The following is a 20,933-nucleotide window of genomic DNA, read 5'->3' as shown; positions in this document are numbered from 1 at the left end:
ACAGTAGACTAATTTTATTTAAAGTTGAAATACCTGAAAATACAATTTATTTTAACGAATCCAGCTGTAGTAGAATCTAGCTAGTAGCTGTAGGATTGAAATGATTTTAATAGACCTAGAAATATATTTTTTTGCGCATCGAATATGGTTATTGCCTATCATTTATGTACAAATCAGTTATTGTCGCTTAGTCACTTTTGCCTTTCAAGCGTCGATATATCGCCGTCTCGAGATTGGTAGCCTTGATATGCGTGATTAGGCCATGATTTATGCTATCACACGCATATATTTGGTATTTGGAGAGTGCAAAAGCGCATACCACTATCAGAGAGATATGCGTAATCGTAAGTCTGTCTCCACCTTAATTTATTTATTTAGAAAATGTTCATTTGTTTCCAGATAAACCAGAGCCGCCGAAGAATTGTACGAATTCTGTTTCTTCTTTGTGGCCATCTCGCAAAGCTCTCGGCTTCAACGTCATAGCAACCGCTGCGCTTACAGGCACAGCACTGTTCAAATACACCATATAAGTAACTTGTATAGAAAACAATTTTAGGAATTTTGATAGTTATTTCGAATTTAATTTTAGCGATTCTCCTATTAATATAGTGTTATCTGATGTTCGTTGTTTTCGATAAAAACACGTTTTGTATATTTTTATTTCAATAAAAAAAAAAAAAAACTAGTGTATTTTTAGTTGTAAGCTAAATGAAAGTGTTGAATTGCGCTGAGTCCATACCTAGAAATACGCTGTAAGTTTCATATTAAAAATTAAGCTACGTAAAAAATAACTATGTTAATATAATTATTGAAAGGAGTGATGCCTCCAACAACATATCACTTGTTATAAAAATATTATAGAATCTATCTGTAGACGTAATTTTGTCTTAGAATTATAAGTCTTAACATATCGGGAACGTCACGGGACAATGCAGTTCATAACGAACTGTATTTTCAAGGTAACAATGGACAATTTCGCCTGAATTTGTATGAGGTCGGTGTGAAGGCTTAGAACTATACTGTTAGCTTAAAATTATTCGCCTCACATGCAAACATATCACGCATAGCATAGTATATTTTAAGTTAGTGAATTGTAGTTCTATATATATAGACGACATTGTTATAATTAAGACACCTTGATAACTTGCCGCGGACCACATCAGAAAATTGGACGTGTATATGTTCATGTAACTTTGCAAGAACCAGAAAGATTTTGATCACACCTTTCTAGAATTAATCAATGAACTTCGTAAAGAAATACGACGCTAATTATTAATGACCAAAAACAAAAATTATCAATTCGAAAAACATTTGATGACTTGAAAATTCAGATCAATAATTTTGAGGGAGGATTCGGGAATGTGGTTGCATTCAAAAAGTCGAAATTTTTAATCGACCTTATTTTATGGAGAATCGATAGCCAATAAAAATGACGGAATAGGTTGCAGTAAATATTTAGTCGCCAATTTTGATAGGTTGAACTTTTAATAAATTCCAAATCATATTACGAACAATGTGGACTGAGGAGAGGAGGAGGCAACTGAGGAGTGCACGTTTGGGATGGTATGGACATGTGATGAGACGGAATGAAAATGAGGTTGTTAAGAGAGTGTTAACTATGAATGTGGAAGGATTTAGAGGAAGAGGTAGACCTAAGAAGAAATGGATGGATTGTGTGAAAGACGATATGGGTAGGAGGGGAGTGAGCGAAGAAATGGTATATGATAGAAGAGTATGGAAGGAGAAAACATGTTGCGCCGACCCCAGGTGACTGGGAGAAGGGCAGGATAATGATGATTACGAACAATGTGCAACCAAATTTTGAATGAAATTGTGATAGTCTACATCAGTAAAGAGGGACGAGAATCAGTAAAGCATCAATTTTACTCTCTTATCCAGTTTTTGCTGTCTAATTTTCAATTTTTAATAATGGCTTACCAATCATTTTTGGTGATTAAAAATGGCGGCGTAAAGCAGCGCTAAATTACAGTAAGCAAATCGAAATTGCTATTTCAGCCAAGCGAATAAAGTGGTTTAGCTTTCGAGTGGTATTCGAAATAAAACAATAAATTCTAAAGCCAGCTTTAGTATTTATTGTTTTTGTTTTCTTTACAATACAATAGTTTTTTAACATAGTTGGAACATGCATGAATTACGTGCGATTAATATATACATATTCATTATTGTAAATAATATAATTGATGTTAGGACTAAATGTAGTGACTCGTTGTGTCCGTTACATCTCAATTTAATTATGCTGATTTACAGACCAAATACAAAATAATAATAGTGTTACGCGCTGCGGTTCGGGATAAATAAATTCCTACCGAATCACAAGTTCGAGTAGTATCGCTTCGAGTACTTCCGATTACTAACTGACTACGTGCCATCCCTGAAACGATTTTATAGCCGATACCACATCCCTAGAATTATCGAGAATATTCCACACATCTCCAGTATTGTGTTTCCGCTATCTGACAACAGATGGCGTTGTACTTCTCGAGCGTTCTAGATGCTACTAGATCCTTCGATATTCGTTCGACTATTCGGCGTTACTCTTACCGGCGTAACAATAGAAATACAAGATATTTTTAACTAACTACTTTTGCTCGTGTTGTCTAAATATTCTTATTGGGTTTCCGGAGATTCTTTCAGTCACTTAATTATTAACTCCGGAATGAACTACTTATTTGTGATTGGCTGTGATTCTGCAGCGCTTTGACGTGTCAAATAAGCTTCCTTAAGTCGTTACCAGTAGGCGGTGGCTTGTTTGTGTACTGCCATAGCCAATCCGCTTCCCATCAGGCATGCTATAAATTTGGTTGCCTTCGACATAAGCAAGTTTAGTGCTTTCATAAAATATTTTGACGTTGATAGGAGAATTTAACAAAAACTTGTATTTCCAATAGTGATTGACCGTGTAAGTCACGAGATATCTGAAGGACTAAAGGCATGTGCAAGGAATTAAATGTTCGCTTTGTTTCCATTGCGTCGGGTTGGTTTTAGTCTTGTTGTTGTGAGTTAGGAACGCCTGTTCACGATTGACTTCCACGGTGAAGGAATAACATCGTGCAATAAAAATCAAACCCGCAAAATTATAATTTGCATAATTACTGGTGGTAGGACCTCTTGTGAGTCCGCACGGGTAGGTACCACCGCCCCGCCTATTTCTGCCGTGAAGCAGTAATGCGTTTCGGTTTGAAGGGTGGGGCAGCCATTGTGACTATACTGAGACCTTAGAATTATATCTCAAGGTGTGTGGCGTATTTACGTTGTAGATGTCTATGGGCTCCAGTAACCACTTAACACCAGGTGGGATTTGAGTTCGTCCACACATCTAAGAAAAAAAAATACTATGAATACATCGCTGGCTCTAAGTTTTTGTGTAATGCCTTACTATCCTATGCTATGATTTGTGCGTTTCTTAATTGATATAGCTAAATAACACACTATATACTATACTAGCGACCCGCCCTCGCTTCGCTTCGGAAACTGTAATTTATTATTGATTTCTCCACTATTTAATGGATAGTATTATACATATAAACGTTTCTGTTCAATCACTCTATCTATTAAAAAATACCGCATCAAAATCCGGTGCGTAGTTTTAAAGATTTAAGCATACATAGGGATATAGGGACAGAGAAAGCAACTTTGTTTTATATTATGTAGTAATAACACAGGTATTTCTTACTTACCTATGTAGAGCATATAAGGGAATTAATTATAAATAAACAATAACATGAACAGCGTTTGTTTATTGCTTACTTTGTGTCAGCATAATTGAATCGATATTTAACTATTTCAAGGTCAACGTAACGAGTGCCTAATTCGAAAAATACTAATCAGAATATAATGTATTATGAAGATAAATCTGTTGTGAAAGACGATACCTTACGATAATAGTCGCATTATGAATAAATAATTTTTAATATATGTATGTATGTATGTAGGTGTTTAATGAGAGCTTTTCGTCGTTTCGTATTAGACATGTTCTATAAGTGACATTGAATTAGACATTTGATTAATGGTACATACATAAATGTTCCATACATATGCTTTTCTGGTGGTAGGAACCTATTGTGAGTCCGCGCGGGTAGGTACCACCGCCCTGCCTATTTCTGCCGTGAAGCAGTAATCCGTTTCGGTTTGAAGGGTGGGGCAGCCGTTGTAACTATACTTGATACCTTAGAACTTATATCTCAAGGTGGGTGGCGCATTTACGTCGTAGAAGTCTATGGGCTCCAGTAACCACTTAACATCAGGTGGGCTGTGAGCTCGTCCAACCATCTAGCAATAAAAAAAAAAAGTAGATATATTTATTTATGTTCGTCTTAATTGTCTATTTGTTGTCTGAATAGCTCTATGTATTTCTCTATCTCGCTACTACGGCTACTTAAATAGAAAAGATGAAATTTAATAAAACTTGAATCGTTCTAACTTTTTTTTGAAGATAAGTTTGCATATATACAAGTTCCGAACATCAACATTCAGGACCGTTGGTCTAATTAGCATAATCGACCATCCGCTCGGTGGAAGATCTACTGAAAAAAAAACTAGGAAAAGAAGAAAAAAAAACATAGCATTACTGTTTTGTTTTATTGCAAGTCTCGTAATAAATCATGATTTCGGCTGACTTCTCATATGATGCCGTGACGTGGCCGTCACCTCCCCGAACATTGCTTGATTAATAAATGACTGTATATATAATAATAATAAAAACATTATTTTGTATTAAGTTCGATATATGAACTCATAGACCCCCTCTAATCCCTAGTGAAGTAGTCACCTAAACAGCCTTATAGATCAAAAAGTGTATTACAGTGCCCAACCAAAGGATATTACGGCCGTCTTAACTTACTTAACGGCCGTCTGGTGTAGTGGTAAGTGACAGGGTTACTACACAAGGGGGTCGCGGGTTCGAATCCCGCCAAGGGAAGATATTTGTATGATAAATATAAATGTCTTTTCCAGGGTTATGGATGTGTATTAAATATATGTATGTGTATAAAAAAAATCTTACATTTATATCCGATATCTGGTACCTGTAACACAAGTTCTTTACGAACTTATCACGGGACCAGTTAACGTGGCGTGATTGTTAGTAAATCCAGCATCTCGTTTTTACCATCGCACCGCCCGCCACCGGAGTAGAGTTCATCCATACTACCTGGAGCCACTGCGGTCATCCACAGTGCGTTTCCAGAGATCTTTTTTGCCACGTACCATCCGGCTATGGAATGAGCTCCCCTCCACGGTGTTTCCCGAGCGCTATGACATGTCCTTCTTCAAACGAGGCTTATGGAGAGTATTAAGCGGTAGGCAGCGGCTTGGCTCTGCCCCTGGCATTGCTGAAGTCCATGGGCGACGGTAACCACTCACCATCAGGTGGGCCGTATGCCCGTCTGCCTACAAAGGCAATAAAAAAAAAAAAAAATTATTTATTTATTTATTAGGCGGAAATCTCATTAGCTTTGTTATATTTGTCATAATTATCAATAGTACCTACCTACACATAGTTATGTATGAACTGTCATCAATCCAATGATAATATAATACGAGATATAATGCAGACTTCGACCCATGTTATCAAGGTCGATAGCGGAATTCACCTTGAGCTTTTACTGGTGGTAGGACCTCTTGTGAGTCCGCATGGATACCACCGCCCTGCATATTTCTGCGGTCAAGCAGTAATGCGTTTCGATTTGAAGGGCGGGGCAGCCGTTGTAACTATACTGACACCTTAGAACTTATATCTCAAGGTGGGTGGCGCACTTACGTTGTATATGTCTATGCGCTCCAGTAACCATTTAACACCAGGTGGGCTGTGAGCTCGTCCACCCATCTAAGCGTTACAACAAAAGGCTGTCTGCGGACTCTGGTTTGCCTATTCAAGGCCATAAACCTGAAATAAGGTGTTGTCGCCCACCGTACTCACGTGTGTCAGCTGATTCCAGTCAACCGGATCCTTAAAAATCATTTGTATTCATTTTAAAACTCTAATGCTGGTAGCGAGAGTTTTTTTTTCTTTCTCACCGTATCACAGGTGCTTACTGTTATATGCGTTTTTATTTCAGTATCATATCGACGCTTGTAAGGCAAACGCGACTAAGCGACAATGCGTGAACTTTACAGTAGACTAATTTAAAGTTGAAATACCTGAAAAAAAATCTATTTTAACGAATCTAGCTGTAGGATTGAAATGATTTTAATAGACCTATATAAATATTTTTTTGTTCCGCATCGAATATGGTTATTGCCTATCATTTATGTATAAAGCAGTTATTGTCGCTTAGTCACGTTTGCCTTTCAAGCGTCGATATAGATTACTACATTACTATTTCCCCCGAGTGGAGGAAGAGTTGGAGTCGAGTTAAGGATTAGCCACGGTTACTTTTCAGCAATTTTAAATCACACGTTAAAGTGGATGGTGGAACAGATTGTTTCGCTACGATCTTCGCGGGGAGCGCATTTCTCAAATGTCTATTTGATTGTATGCAACAATGTATTGCGTAAACTCTGTTCGCTGTTAGTAAACGTAATATAGATATCTCTGTATTTATATAGTAACTAAATCGTAATTAAAAAAAATATAATTAAAGTGACACAATTAGAAATTGAATTGTGTTTAGTATACTTTGAGTTTTGCACGAGATGGTCTCGTCAAATATTATAAAATCCCCCACTATTTTCAACCGCTATTTTAATTCAAAGTGCGTTACAAAAGTTTGTTTTTTTTCAACCGGCTTTTTGTTTACATATGTATTTTTTTTAATGGATTTTACGACCTGGTAACTAAGACCTTTAAGTCATGTCTTATTTTAATTTATATACATATGAATGATCCTTCACATTGTTTCCCGAGTACTGTAACATGACCTCCTTGAAGCATAAACACGTTAGGTCTTGTACGATTTCCCTACGATTGTATTATAAGATAGTATTTGTGTTGTGTCATTTTAATTCTGAACGTGCGAAATATTTGATGTTACACTGACTACGCTTATAATGAACCTGCGTATTTGAACCTATATAGTGCCTCTTGTTCACTTTTATATATATTGATATTAAACACTAAATATAGGTGATAGTGTGTAGTGTTGCTGTATTATTGATGCACTGTTTTTTAGATAAAAATTTTTTTATCTGTATTTATTGTTTTTTTTTAATCGAAATTCGAATATCGTCGCTGTCAAATCAAAATCTGCTATGTGCAAAAACTCTATTTTGAATTAACGAGTAAAAAAATTTTCGTATAAAATTTTATATGAAGGTGAATTTTTAAGAACCATATCAAATGAAAGCTATAGATAAATGTTAAAGCTATAGACACATAACATTTTTTTTTATACGGTAGATAGGGCTGTGAACTATACGAAAAGGTCAAAAAGTAAAAATCTCAAAAAGTGCATTAAGCAGATTTTGGTTTGACAACGACGATATGACGGTTTTTTATTACGTTCACTACTTCCGTGATATGTGTGATTGCGGCCACAGATATGTATCCGTGCAATACCTAAAGAGCATCGTCGAGATCAGTAATAAAGTTTGGCTGAGATTCAAACGATTTAAGACCAAATAAGACCCGCATTATACGGTAACTGTGTATGTTTTTCTGACATTTTCTCGGGATAATTTGTTTGAAAACAGTTTTTGATGTGACTGTATCCTGAACAATGAAAAGAATCATATTCTGACATCAGTGCATCTGGAATCTTCGAGAATTACGATGCAAAAAGGTCAATGTATTCAAATTAAGAATAAAAATAAAACATTTAGTGAAAGATCTCTCGATTCCATTTGCATGACGTCAATTTGATACTCCGAAAATTAAACAATCGTAAAGATAATTCGTGAAAGCGTTTTCAATCAAACTATAATATTTATATTATATAAAATTGTAAACAAATTCTTCTTATGTAAATTTATTTTTCTATTTTCAAATTATTCGAACGTAAGAATCTTATGGAAATTTAAAACATTATCTTCTTTTTACGTATGTTCTTATCTATGTTATTCAAATGTACAGATCAACTTATGTTGGATTCGTGTTTGTTATTCAAATTCGATATTAGAGATTTCATAGTGCCAAATGAATTGGTCAAGACGGTGACCACAATAATAATATAATCTTCCATGTTCTTAACATAGCTTCAAATTTTAACATTAATCAAAATATCTTTGGAATTTCTTTGTCTAGAATAGGAAAGCTATAAAACTAGATCAATTTTATCTCAGCTTCGTGGTCATCAACACTTCTGGATTGTACAAAAGTAAATCTAATATATTGTTAACCAAGGCTTAATATCGTGTGTACTAAAACTGAAGTAATCCACTGTGTCTTAAAGAAATCGGCGTAAAAATTTTGCTGTTAGCGATTACGTAACTCGGTTGTCGAAATTCGACTATAACTAATTGAAATTATAAGTTTGAACATTATCATGGTTCTATTGTCAAAGACTATTATTTTATTTCCTATAATCACAGATTTCGCCAAGACTATATTATAGACAAATAATATTAAAGACAAACAATATTAATCTATTCTCAATTTGACCACAGCCTTTAGGCAATAACAAAAGTTTGACAATTAACGAAGAGTATGTATGCGCGTGCGTGTGTGTGTCATATTTCTTTTGTTGATTTAATGTATTTTTGTTATGGTTATGGAACATTATTATGGTTTTATTGTCACATTTCTATAATCATCATTGTTCTATAATCACAGATTTCGCCAATATAGACTATAATATTAAAGATAAATATAATTAATCTATTCTCAATTTGATCACATACTTTAACAATAAACAAAAGAGTATATACGCGTTCGTGTGTGTGTGTGTGTGTGTGTGTGTGTGTGTGTGTGTGTGTGTGTGTGTGTGTGTGTGTGTGTGTGTGTGTGTGTGTGTGTGTGTGTGTGTGTCAAGTAACACCAGTAACAAAAAAAAAAACTTGGGTATGCACTCATGAAAAAGCAGAAGTAATCTCAACACTAGGGAATTTGCTATAAAGCTTAAGGCACAATTGATTGAGTGTAATTTAAATTTGTATCATTAGCAGAGCGTATGGGTGAATTTGGTGTATGGTGTATTGTGAACCCGAACTGGATAGACTATTGCCTTCCGTATTGAGTGCCTGTCCTTCGCAGCGGTTATCTTGTGAGGAGATTCGCCCCAATCCCAAAAAAGGCACTTTGCTGCCTATTTCGGAAGCGAAGTTTTAATACCTCTTAGTTTTTAAAATGTTCCAAAGATATTTTGATTTATGTAAAGCTGGACAAAATGGCTGGTAGTAATATTACATTCCATGCCATGGAACCCTCAAAATATTGAAATGATGTTGTATGAAGCTTGAAAATGTAAAGTTTTTGTGGACGTATATTTTTTGTTTCCAACGTTTTTACTTTTAATTTAACTTAAAATATATATTAAACACACAAAAGTTTGTTTATGTTTTTGGACCAGAACAAGATTTATATGTTTGCGTATTAGTGATTCGTTCCGTTGATAAAACTCAAAGAGCAATTATGTCTTTATTTTTCTTTAATCATATCTTAATGTCTAATTTATTGACGTATAAAGAAATACTCACCACACAAAAACGACATGTTTGTTTTATAATTGATGATTTTTTTGAAGATAAATATTTTGTTATATTGTGTTTATTTAATATGGTATAATTTAATCAAGAAACAATTAAAAGGGTTTGATACAAATGGTTTCTGTAGGAATACTTGATATTTTCTTCCTGGAATAACATAAATGGTATTTTAAATATTTTCGATTGAATTATATGAAACCAATCGAAGGCGGATGTTTGACAATGGATTAGTTAATGTGTAATTTTTTTTATAACTTTCTTAAACAAATCAAATTAATGAGATTGCTAAAAAGCTGCTATCTCTTCTTATAAAAAGAGTTGTTCGGTCGATAGCTCACGATTTTATGTATTTTATATGATCTTGTTAATTGAAAATAATCAATACGGAGAGAATTAAGAGAAAATCGGCTTTTAGCAATTACAGATTTGAATGTTGCTTACAGATCCCAAACTACATCTTATTGTATTGTCTTCAAATTTTTCAAACAAGAAAACGAGGTTACAAATTAACGCCGCGATGCTTAAGTCGAACAAAAGCAAAAAAAAGAAGGAAGTTTATTCAAGATTTAATAAAACCGAACTCATTTCTCAAGTTAACGTGAAATAGAACAATAACACAAAATTATTCATAAATCTTCAAATTAAAAACAAAAACCTCGAGTCTTTGGATATATACGCCTTCGATTCCTAATGGCCTAAATGACCGCATTACGGGCCTATTTATTCATTGTGTTGTTAATTTATTGTTGTACCTGTTTTCGAATAATCGTTCGGCTATGATAGTGCTACTGCGATATGAATGTTCGCGAAAAACTTTGTGTTTCTTTATAAAAATAAACGCTTGTATATATATATATATATGTTGATTGTTTTATTTCTTACGTCATGACTGTATATGTTAACGAACGCATGTGGAATGAGTAGTACGGTGATTAAAATGATACATTTGAAATTGGAGGAGGTGGAGGACCTCAGTACTTCTCTCCTCCCCTTCTTCTTCTCTGGAGGTGCCGGAGTCCGACATAACCAGGTCCGCTACCCCTCGGGTACTCGACCGGGTATCCGTTAAAAAAACGGTGCGCTCGCAACTTGGTGCACGTGAATGAAGTGAAACTTCTTTTTCGATGTGTAGCATTGTGGTTTTCTTCATTTTTCATCTTTAAATCAGATCGCTCTTGTAATAGGGAATGCTGTGTATAAGAGATGCGACATCTTCAACATTAATATTATATATTTTAAATTATATATGTTCGATTCGAACCTAGCGACCTCGTGGCAGCCTAGGGCTACGGAAACCAGCACGAGGTGCGCGTCGAACATGTGCCGCGATTCGCGGCGCCGTATGTACTATTTTAACAAAATATCATGCAATCACTCACCGGAACCGATGCCTTCGTCTTCTCACGCCGTATCACTTAGGGAGAAGGGTATAGGGCAGGAATGGATAAGGATTAGCGATGATACAATACTTTAGCGTAGACCGTCAATATACAGGTACCGTCCCGTTCGAGAAGCAAGACAAAGAGACAGATGTCAAATCGCGACGGCACCGTCAAATCGCGACCCGTGTTGCCGTGGTAAGAATTCAAAAACTAACGGATTGGTTTCGAACAGTCACCCGCCCGGACAGGTCCCCTACCTGTCCCTAATCAACTGGCAGCCGGGACAACGTTGTGACCGCTCGTTTGAGAACCGAGTCCCCGACCAGAACCTCTGCAGACCGAGGGGTCCCATCCTTACCGGGAAACAGATTAACAATGCGCCCCCTACGCCAACGCAGTGGCGGCAGGTTAGCATCCTTAACCAACACAAGGTCACCGACGTGAGGGGGACTGGTTCTATCCGTCCACTTAAAGCGCTGCTGGAGCAGATGTAAATACTCAAGGGACCAACGTTTCCAAAAATCTTGGGACATCTGCTGCAACATCTGGTATCGCCTCAACCGCCCAGGCTTGATATCCGAGAGGGGATACTCCGGCAACGCATTGAGTGGCTGTCCTATCAAGAAATGGCCTGGAGTTAACGACTCCAAGTCATTCGGGTCTGAACTGAGCGGGCACAACGGCCGTGAATTAAGTACCGCTTCAATTTTACAAAATACCGTAGTTAACTCCTCAAAGGTGAGCGAGGTTTGCCCTATCACGCGCATCAAGTGAGTCTTAGCCGATTTTACTACTGCCTCGAAAATTCCACCCCAGTGGGGGCATCCTGGAGGACTGAAGGTCCACCGAATACCGCGACGAGAGAGGGCCGTTTCAATATCCACCTGGTTATTGTTCAAGAAATTTACTACATCCCGCAAGTAACGGTCCGCACCTACAAAATTCGTTCCGTTATCGGAGCGTATCAATTCGGGTAAACCTCGACGGGACACAAATCTATCCAAGCTCGCAATAAAGGCTTCAGTTGTAAGGTCGGCAACAACTTCAAGATGTACAGCTTTGGTTGAAAGACAGACAAAGACGCACAGATAAGCCTTAATTAACCTAACATTCCGCAAACGTGAAGCCTTGATCATGAAGGGCCCAGCGAAGTCCGTACCAACTCCAGAAAACGGCCTGATCTTCTTCACTCTGTCTGGGGGCAGATCTCCCATCTGAGGCTGCATCGTAGACGCCTTAAGCCGATAACAGGGTAAACACCGGAAAAGGACGCTCCGAACCGTACGACGCCCTGACAGAATCCAAAATTCCCTCTGGAGGGATGCCAACAACGCATTGCAACCGGAATGCGAATTTGCGATGTGGCGATCCATCACCAACAGGTCAACTAACTGGCTCTTCTTGGGAAGTAAAAGAGGATGGCGCGCCGAATAAGGTAAATTTGAGTTACTTAATCTACCTCCCACTCGAATCAACCCCTGGCCGTCTACAAAGGGGCTAAGACGAGCGATAGCTCCACGAAGCTTAGGGCGCTCAGTTCTTAGCGCCTTCAATTCTGAATGAAAGCTGGTGGCTTGCACAACTTCAATTAATTTCAGCAGCGCCTACTTCCGCTCGATGGGACACACAACAGGTGTCATATTGCGTTGAGACACCGACAAACGACAATTCCGAATAAACCTCAAAATCCAGGCGGTAACCTTAACCAGCTTGTCCAAGGAGCTATAACGGTTGATGAGCAGATCCAAATCCAACCCCTGAATCACTCCTCGATCCTCGAACTGCGCCGGTGCAGCCACGAGACCTGGAGGAACTTCTATGCGAGAGGGAGGCCACTGAGAAGCTTTCTTGGTGAGCCACTGGGGACCCCACCATAACTGATGATCAACTATTTCCGATGCTAAGCATCCCCGAGAAGCGCAGTCCGCCGGATTGAGCTCACCAGGCACGTGTCTCCATGTTAGAGGGACCTCAGAACCTTGAATCTGGGAGACACGGTTGGCCACGAAAACTTCAAGTGTATGAACCGAAGCCTTCAACCAGCACAACACTATCTGGCTGTCTGTCCAAGCATAGACAGTGTTTTCTAAATCAATAACCGACCGTAAACTAGTAGCTGTATGGTTTAACAACCTAGTCAACAGAGCGGCACCAGACAACTCGAGCTTCGGAATCGTCATGCGTGTCCGAAGCGGAGCGACCTTACTCTTAGCTAACACCAACCGTATATCAACCCTTCCAGTTGAAGAAACCGTTCGCAAGTATACCGCAGCTGCGAATCCACGTTCCGAGGCATCCGAAAACCCGTGCAGAGACGCCTTGTATTTGCCCGCAGGAACCAGCTTCCGAGGTATTGACACGTGGTTAACATCAGGAAGAGACGAGAAAAAGTTCAACCAATCCTTCAATAGGTCACCAGCAATCCCTTCGTCCCATGACAGGTTAGCAGACCACAGTCGCTGCATGAAGCACTTCAAGAGAAAAGTGACAGGAGCGATCCAACCGTTTGGATCGAATGTTCGAGCAATTGTGGAAAGCACCGTTCGCTTAGACCATACCCTTGGATTTTCCAACTCCACCCGATAGGTAAATTCGTCTTGAATCGGACGATATTGAATCCCTAGGACCGACAGCATGTTAGGGTTATCGACATTCTCGAAAAGATGAGGATCCTGTTGAAACTCCGTTGGCAAACCAGTCAACAACTCAGGACAGTTAGACAGCCATTTTCTCAACTCGTACCCGCCCCTGCTCAAAAGGCGGATCAGTTCATCCTTGCGTGATAAGGCCTCTTCGACACTGTCGGCGCCCGTACATACGTCATCGACATATAGGTCCCGTTCCAAAATGTCCGCAGCACGAGGGTAGTGCAACCGTTCCCTCACTGCCAACTCCCGCAAAGAACGAACCGCTAAATATGGACTCGACCGCAACCCGTAAGTGTTCGTGTTCAGTTCATAAATTTTTATGGGCTCATCTGAGCTTTCACGCCAGAGAATGAGTTGATACCGCCTATCCTCCGGATGAATCACCGTTTGCCTGAACATCATACGGATGTCTGCCACGAAAACGATCTGGTGCCGGCGGAAGCTCGTCAGTATGTCTGAAATGTCCCGGTTCAGCTTTGGACCCGAATGGAGACACTGATTTAACGAGACGCCGGAGGAGGTCGTGACCGAACCGTCAAACACGACCCTAATTTTCCCGTTAGGAGTTTTCAAAACCGCATGATGAGGCAGGAAACAGTGCTCTGTAGCACTCCAATCTACCTTGGAAACCGACATGTGACCTAAGGATTCATACTCCCGCATAAACTCTACATATTTCTGCCGGAACACCGCGTCGCGCCTCATGCGTCTCTCCATTGACAAAAGTCTAGTCTCTGCTGCCTTCCTCGAACTGCCTAGCAGTGGGCGATTCGCCCGAAAAGGAAGTCTTAACAAGAACCGGCCCGAATAGAGACGACCCGTATTATTCTGGTAAAACAGCTCACATTCCTCCTCCTCCGGGTTAACTCGATAAGCTGTAGGAGGTTCTTCTAGTTCCCAAATCCGTTGGACTACTTCCGAAAGCGTAGACCCGACCAGAAAATTGTCCGATTTCCTCGCAGCGACCGGCCGGAACGCAGGACCCAACAATACATGCCCTAATTTTGTGTCCATTGCAACCAAACCCTCCGCATGAAGAACGCGCTTCCCAGTCAGGAACAGCTTCCCTAGTACATCCGCCCCAAGTAGTACGTCTACTGGCCCCGGTGTGTCAAAGTTGGGGTCCGCTAGCCGTAAGTCTGAAGTCAATGACCGTATGTAACTGTTTACCTTCACCGGAGGGTGACGACCTATCACCTCAGGCATCACCAAAGCTGAGACTCTAAACTGTAAGCGAGGGTTGGGATTCGATGAGAAAATAAATGAAGTGTGACCGATCACGTCCGAAATTCTAACATTGCCCACTCCACGAATAGAATAAGAAGACTTGTAAATAGGATTGCCCAACCGTACTGCAAGGTTGCTCGACATAATACTGCCCTGTGCGCCGGAATCCAGCAGAGCTCGAGCAAACACAGTGTTGCCATCCGAATCCAACACCCGAACAGAAGCGGTAGGAAGTAAAACAGCTTCTGGGGCTGGGGCAACACTGCAGTGAGCGGCAATTTCCTAGCGGGGGCCCGGGTCCCCGCTATCCCGGTCGGCGCGCGACGGAAGGTGGTAGCGTGCCAGCGGATCCCACGCTCCCACATAAGGCCCTCGTTTCCCGTCCCGCCTCATATACCTCCGCGTACGATGGCCAAACGGGCCAAACACTGGAGGGAGTCGCTCCAGCATCGGCCGCTCCCTCAGCGGAGGGGAAAACCGTACTTCTGAGGGAGGGGGAGACGAGTGAGCAGGGCTACTCGATCCAGCAGGCGAACACGGCCCCGCACGGGGGGACAACGTGGCCACCCCGGCGTAGCTAGTAAGCATCCGCTGGCACCCGCCCGCAGTACCTAACCCGGCGCCTCCCTGCGAAGCCTCTTTCCGAGGGTCCACGCCGCCGAATTGGCGAGGGCTACGACCGGTGCGCTCACCGGTCGGCGAGGCTGGATGACTGCGTCCGGATGACCTCGGAGTGGCGGCAGACTCCAGACACAGGAGGGCATGGTGCCGACCGTCGCAATTAGGGCACAATTGTGGCTGTGGACAGACGCTCGCCGTGTGCGGCCCAAAACAAAAAAAGCACCATCGCCGCTGGGCAACGATGTTGCGTCTACCCCTGATGCGCGTCGACCGGAACCTCGGACAGGCGGCTACGTCGTGCCCGCTCTCATGACAGAAGGCACACCGTGGGCCTCCCACCGCTGCCATGAGCGCAGTCAGTCGTTGAGACGGCCCCCTCTTATCCCCTCCCCCTCCCCTCTGAGCAACCGAAACGGCGTGGCCGGAAGCCAGCACACGCGACCCAGAGGAGGAGGGCGGTGGCATAATCTCGTGTCGGCGACTTTCGGCTTCTAAAAATGCCAGCAGACTGGCCAGAGTAGGCAGTTCGTCCCTACCTGCGTTGTCCTGCTGCTCGAATCGAGTGAGCACCTCAACCGGCAGCCTACCTGCAACAATATAAAAGAGCAGATATGACCATTGGTCTACTGGTAGACCCAAATTGCCCAAGGCCTTAGTGGCCACCGTAACTGGATTCAGTACCTCGGTTCTGATATCGGAAGCCCGAGAAAGTTTGGGTATCGCAAACAGCCTGGCCAGCTGAGCGTCCACCAACCGTCGTTGATTTTGATATCGGTCGAACAGGATCTGGCGTGCGACCGCATAATTGTCGTTGGTGATAGGCAAGTGTGCCACCAATTCACCAGGTTCACCTCGCAGAGCACCCTGAAGCTGAGCCATCTTATAAGAGGCAGTCAAGTCCGACCGACCATGGACCAGGCTGTCAAACAAATTTATAAAGCCGACCCACTCGTTCAGATCACCGTGGAAGATCGGCAGGTCGATGGAGGGGAGGCGTGATATGACGCCTGACGAAGTTCCCGAACCTCCATTACCACTGGAAGACGACTGCTTCTTAATATCGGCCACCCGTTGCAGAATGGCATCAGCGTACTCCTGACACTGGTCCACGTCAAGACCGATGGCATGGATCACCTCCTTCTCCACTTCGGACCCCAAAGCAACGAGGTCAGACAACCGATCGTACACTACCTCCAACCGTTCGTGCACCTGAGACGCCCTATCGAGCAATGCCGCATCCCTATCCGTTCTGTCAACCAAAGCATGAGCTGATGCGAACCATCGGAGCTCACTAGTCACCTTCCCGCGAATGTAGGACACCGACATGTTACTTGCAGTTTACAACCAGAACAAAAAATAACTCAAAAAAAAAATCAAAAAAAAAATCAAAAAAAAATTCAAAAAAAATTCAAAATAAATATTCAAAAAAAAATCAAAGGAATTATTTAAAGGAGTGTACGAGTGAGCCCACCAAAATATTCCTACTCCTAAGTATTTAGGTAACTAGACCTCACCACTGTACCAAGGACACCCCAACAAATAAGAACAAACTTAAAATTAAAAGTTATAAGATAGAAAATTGCTGATACCAGGTTTTGAGTTGCAAACTAAACTCAAGCACACCTGGCCTCTAGACTATAACTAGAAGCTAGTCACCAAGCAGGACCCAATCAACAATTTACTATCACAAAGTATTCACACCGTTCAACGGATAAGTCAAATAACAAAATTAAAATTAAAAATTAATTATATGATAGCAAATTGCTGATAAAAATTTGTGAATTAATTTTCAAACACTGATGGCCTCAGGACTATACCAAAGCCAGTCACCAAACAGGGCCCACAGTCAGCAATCCACTACCACAAATTCAAACAAGTAATTTAAATTTAGAACAAATTAAAACAAATAACAAAAAATATATATAATAGCAAATTGCTGGTATAAGTTTTGAAATGACACTCATACACCGTTGGCCTCTGGACTATAACTAAGCTAGTCTCCAAACAGGGCCCAACCAGCAATCTACTACTACAAGTTCAACAAGTACTCCAGTTATATTCAATTACAAATGTGTTGCAGCTCAATTATACTAAAATATAAGTAGGAAGTGAGCTACAATCATACACAAATTAATAATAAATTATAAACCCAAACTGTAATAACATTCAGATTGTTACACACAATTATGCTTAAATAGATGTGGTAATCTACTGCTATGATGAGCAGAATTAACATAAATCTGTAGTAATAGTATGAAAATAGCTGACCACTGTAGCAGCTGTGTGCTAGGTCATAAACTCAGCCAGCACAGCTGTCCAACTCACGTACAATTAGTCAGCTATGCGCAGTGGAAGCTAATAAATCAGTCTTACTATTACTAACTATTACTACTCACTAATTTTCTTAACCAGGTGGATAGAAACACACTAAACGACCTGACCTAGGTCAGCAGAATGATAGTTTAAACAGAACCGAACCCTATGCCTACACTACTTCTGCTGACTAGTAACAAAATTAAGTGAGGTTAGACGTAAAAATTTTACAATTCGTGGTAATTACCGTAGATTTTACAAATCTAACCACGCTCTGCTACCAGAAATTGTTCGATTCGAACCTAGCGACCTCGTGGCAGCCTAGGGCTACGGAAACCAGCACGAGGTGCGCGTCGAACATGTGCCGCGATTCGCGGCGCCGTATGTACTATTTTAACAAAATATCATGCAATCACTCACCGGAACCGATGCCTTCGTCTTCTCACGCCGTATCACTTAGGGAGAAGGGTATAGGGCAGGAATGGATAAGGATTAGCGATGATACAATACTTTAGCGTAGACCGTCAATATACAGGTACCGTCCCGTTCGAGAAGCAAGACAAAGAGACAGATGTCAAATCGCGACGGCACCGTCAAATCGCGACCCGTGTTGCCGTGGTAAGAATTCAAAAACTAACGGATTGGTTTCGAACAATATATTATATGGTGTTCGAATCTCGCTGGCGGGTACCAATTTTTCTAATGAAATACGTACCCAACAAATGTTCACGATTGACTTCCACGGTGAAGGAATAACATCGTGCAATAAAAATCAAACCCGCAAAATTATAATTTGCGTAATTACTGGTGGTAGGACCTCTTGTGAGTCCGCACGGGTAGGTACCACCGCCCCGCCTATTTCTGCCGTGAAGCAGTAATGCGTTTCGGTTTGAAGGGCGGGGCAGCCGTTGTGACTATACTCCTCCCGATCCACTAACGGTGCTTTTAGGTACTTCAAGCACCGGTCACCGTTCTCGTCGAACCCGTCGCTTGCGACGAAGGGCTCGACGAGTAAATTAACTCTCAGACACAGCCCACTGAGTTTCTCGCCGGATCTTCTCAGTGGGTCGCGTTTCCGATCCGGTGGTAGATTCTGCGAAGCACGGCTCTTGCTAGGGTTCGTGTTAGCAACATCGTCAGGTTTGAGCCCCGTGAGCTCACCTACTAAAGTTAGGGTTACGCTGACATAGCCTCTCAAGGCTATCAGCTTAGGTAGGAAAAAAAAAAAAAAAAAGTGACTATACTGAGACCTTAGAACTATATCTCAAGGTGTGTGGCGCATTTACGTTGTAGATGTCTATGGGCTCCAGTAACCACTTAACACCAGGTGGGCTGTGAGCTCGTCCACACATCAAAGCAATAACAAAAAAAAAAAAAATATCGATAGATATTTTTTTTTCAATATTTCATTAAAATATTAGACGCTACTCGTTGCTAACGCTCGTGCTGGCACAGGTATACTACGCGCATGCGTTCGAGTGAGACGCCTTCACTTTTGCTCTGTCTCTTTCTATTCCCCCTCCCCAGGAGCGTTAAACGTTTAACGCAACCTTGTTGGAAGTCGAATTAGAAGTCTCACTTCAAAAAAGGTAGCGTAAAAAATTGATATGCGAAGTGAGATCTTTGTTCTGTAAACCTAGAAAGTACGCCCAGACGTAAAGTACCGCTCAGCTTTGCCGAGGACTTTCAAATTTAAAAACCAATTCGGTCGTACCTGGCAAGTGACATGGCAAGTGAATGCCACTTGAAATACTGGCGATAATCATCTCGCTGCTCTCGGAGGGATGTAGGAATAATTCGTTATTAATAAAGGATGATCTCAATCGATCTTTCAGAGCACTCCCCATGAAACATCGGGTACAAAATCCGGAGAGCATCAAAGTCTCTACGTAGATTGAGATGCTCCACACGACTGTGTTTTAATGCCGACTATTTCGGGGAAATAATAGGAAGAATAGTGGCATTATCTTGTGCAAGCTCACAACATATTTTATTTTATTATTAGAAATACAAAATTTTTACCGGCATCTTGTGAGCCTGTACGGGTGGGTAACATCACCCTGCCTATTTCTGCCGTGAAGCCGGAATACGTTTCGGTTTGAAGAGTGGTGCAACAGTTGTGCTGTAAAAACTGAGACCTTAGAACTCACATATTAAGGTGGGTGACGGAATTTACGTTAATGACATGGGCTCCGGTAACCACCGGTGAGCCGTGAGCTCGTCCATTTATATAAGCAATAATTTTATTTCTGAAAATACGTATTTTTAAAATAAATCTTTGATATCATAATTTCGTAGACGCGTCAATATCGGATTAATTATAATAAAAACAACAAGATAAAAACAATTATACAACAAAATTAATCGTTTTATCTTATTATTATATGATAGCTTGATTGTTTTCCGTTTAAGATTTGAAATAAAGGTTTGCAGTTGATATTGGTAGATGATACGAAGGTTTTTTTTTTAAATTGATAATTTCAAGGTTTAATGGTATAGTTTGGTTGAAAATTTCAAAAGTAAAGCGAACAGGTTTTTAATGACGTGAAAATGTTACGATCAGTAGACAAGATGGCGTAAATATTGGGTAATAATGATAAGCAGTATGACGCACTTACTATTTCCTGCTTTGCGGGAGGGAAATCCTGTCTGAAATCTATCTACCATAGCTCCTAGTTTCTTCGGAATTAGTTTTTAGCGTGTCCAAAACCAACTATCTTCAAGTCCATTGTTCAAAGTATTTTCGTATGTCGTACGAAGTTAATGTGGTGGAAAACACGTGTATACGACAGCGTTGATACAATACAATACGTTTTCTGAAACTTGTATTCAGATATTTACAAATTAAGTAAATGTGAACATAATTGGAAGCTAATAAGTTGAATGGACAATTTGATAGACAGTAAAATCGAACGAAAACAAAATAGTGTAGTGTATAGTTTTTCACTTAAAATATAAAAGTAAAAGAAATAAAAGACTTAGAAATAGAAATACAGAAAGAAATAAAAGAAGCATATGTTATGAATTAGTTCGCTAGATTTCGGTTAGATTTTTATGGACCCCGTGTTTGTAGTGACGTGATAATATATAGAAAGCTACGGAATTATACTACATTATTGATGACTACGACAGTTATAATGAA

General features: G+C 40.7%; 2 protein-coding genes across 6 annotated transcripts in view; one reads left to right on the top strand and one right to left on the bottom strand.

Moving 5' to 3' along the window:
* Positions 1–10,460, top strand: part of ace1 (acetylcholinesterase type 1) — a 78,847-nt gene extending 68,387 nt beyond the window's left edge. For 4 of the 5 annotated variants that reach the window (XM_038015607.2, XM_012697314.3, XM_038015606.2 and 1 more), the window contains one exon: positions 400–10,460. In XM_038015607.2, the coding sequence (XP_037871535.1) occupies positions 400–530 (131 nt within the window). In that variant the 3' untranslated portion in view covers positions 531–10,460. 5 annotated transcript variants of the gene reach the window in all.
* A 298-nt stretch (positions 10,461–10,758) lies between these two features.
* Positions 10,759–15,001, bottom strand: LOC134200246 (uncharacterized). The gene is made up of 2 exons (XM_062672742.1): positions 10,980–15,001; positions 10,759–10,790 (listed from the first exon to the last, which is right to left on the bottom strand). Exon 1 carries the CDS (start codon positions 14,999–15,001, stop codon positions 12,587–12,589), a length of 2,415 nt encoding a protein of 804 aa, XP_062528726.1. The 3' UTR covers positions 10,759–10,790; positions 10,980–12,586.
* Positions 15,002–20,933: the final 5,932 nt, after the last annotated feature.

Source organism: Bombyx mori, chromosome 15 (genome assembly GCF_030269925.1).
Source record: "Bombyx mori chromosome 15, ASM3026992v2".
Lineage (NCBI taxonomy): Eukaryota > Metazoa > Arthropoda > Insecta > Lepidoptera > Bombycidae > Bombyx > Bombyx mori.
Note: the sequence above shows the minus strand (reverse complement) of the source record. Positions and strands in the feature narration are given on the sequence as shown.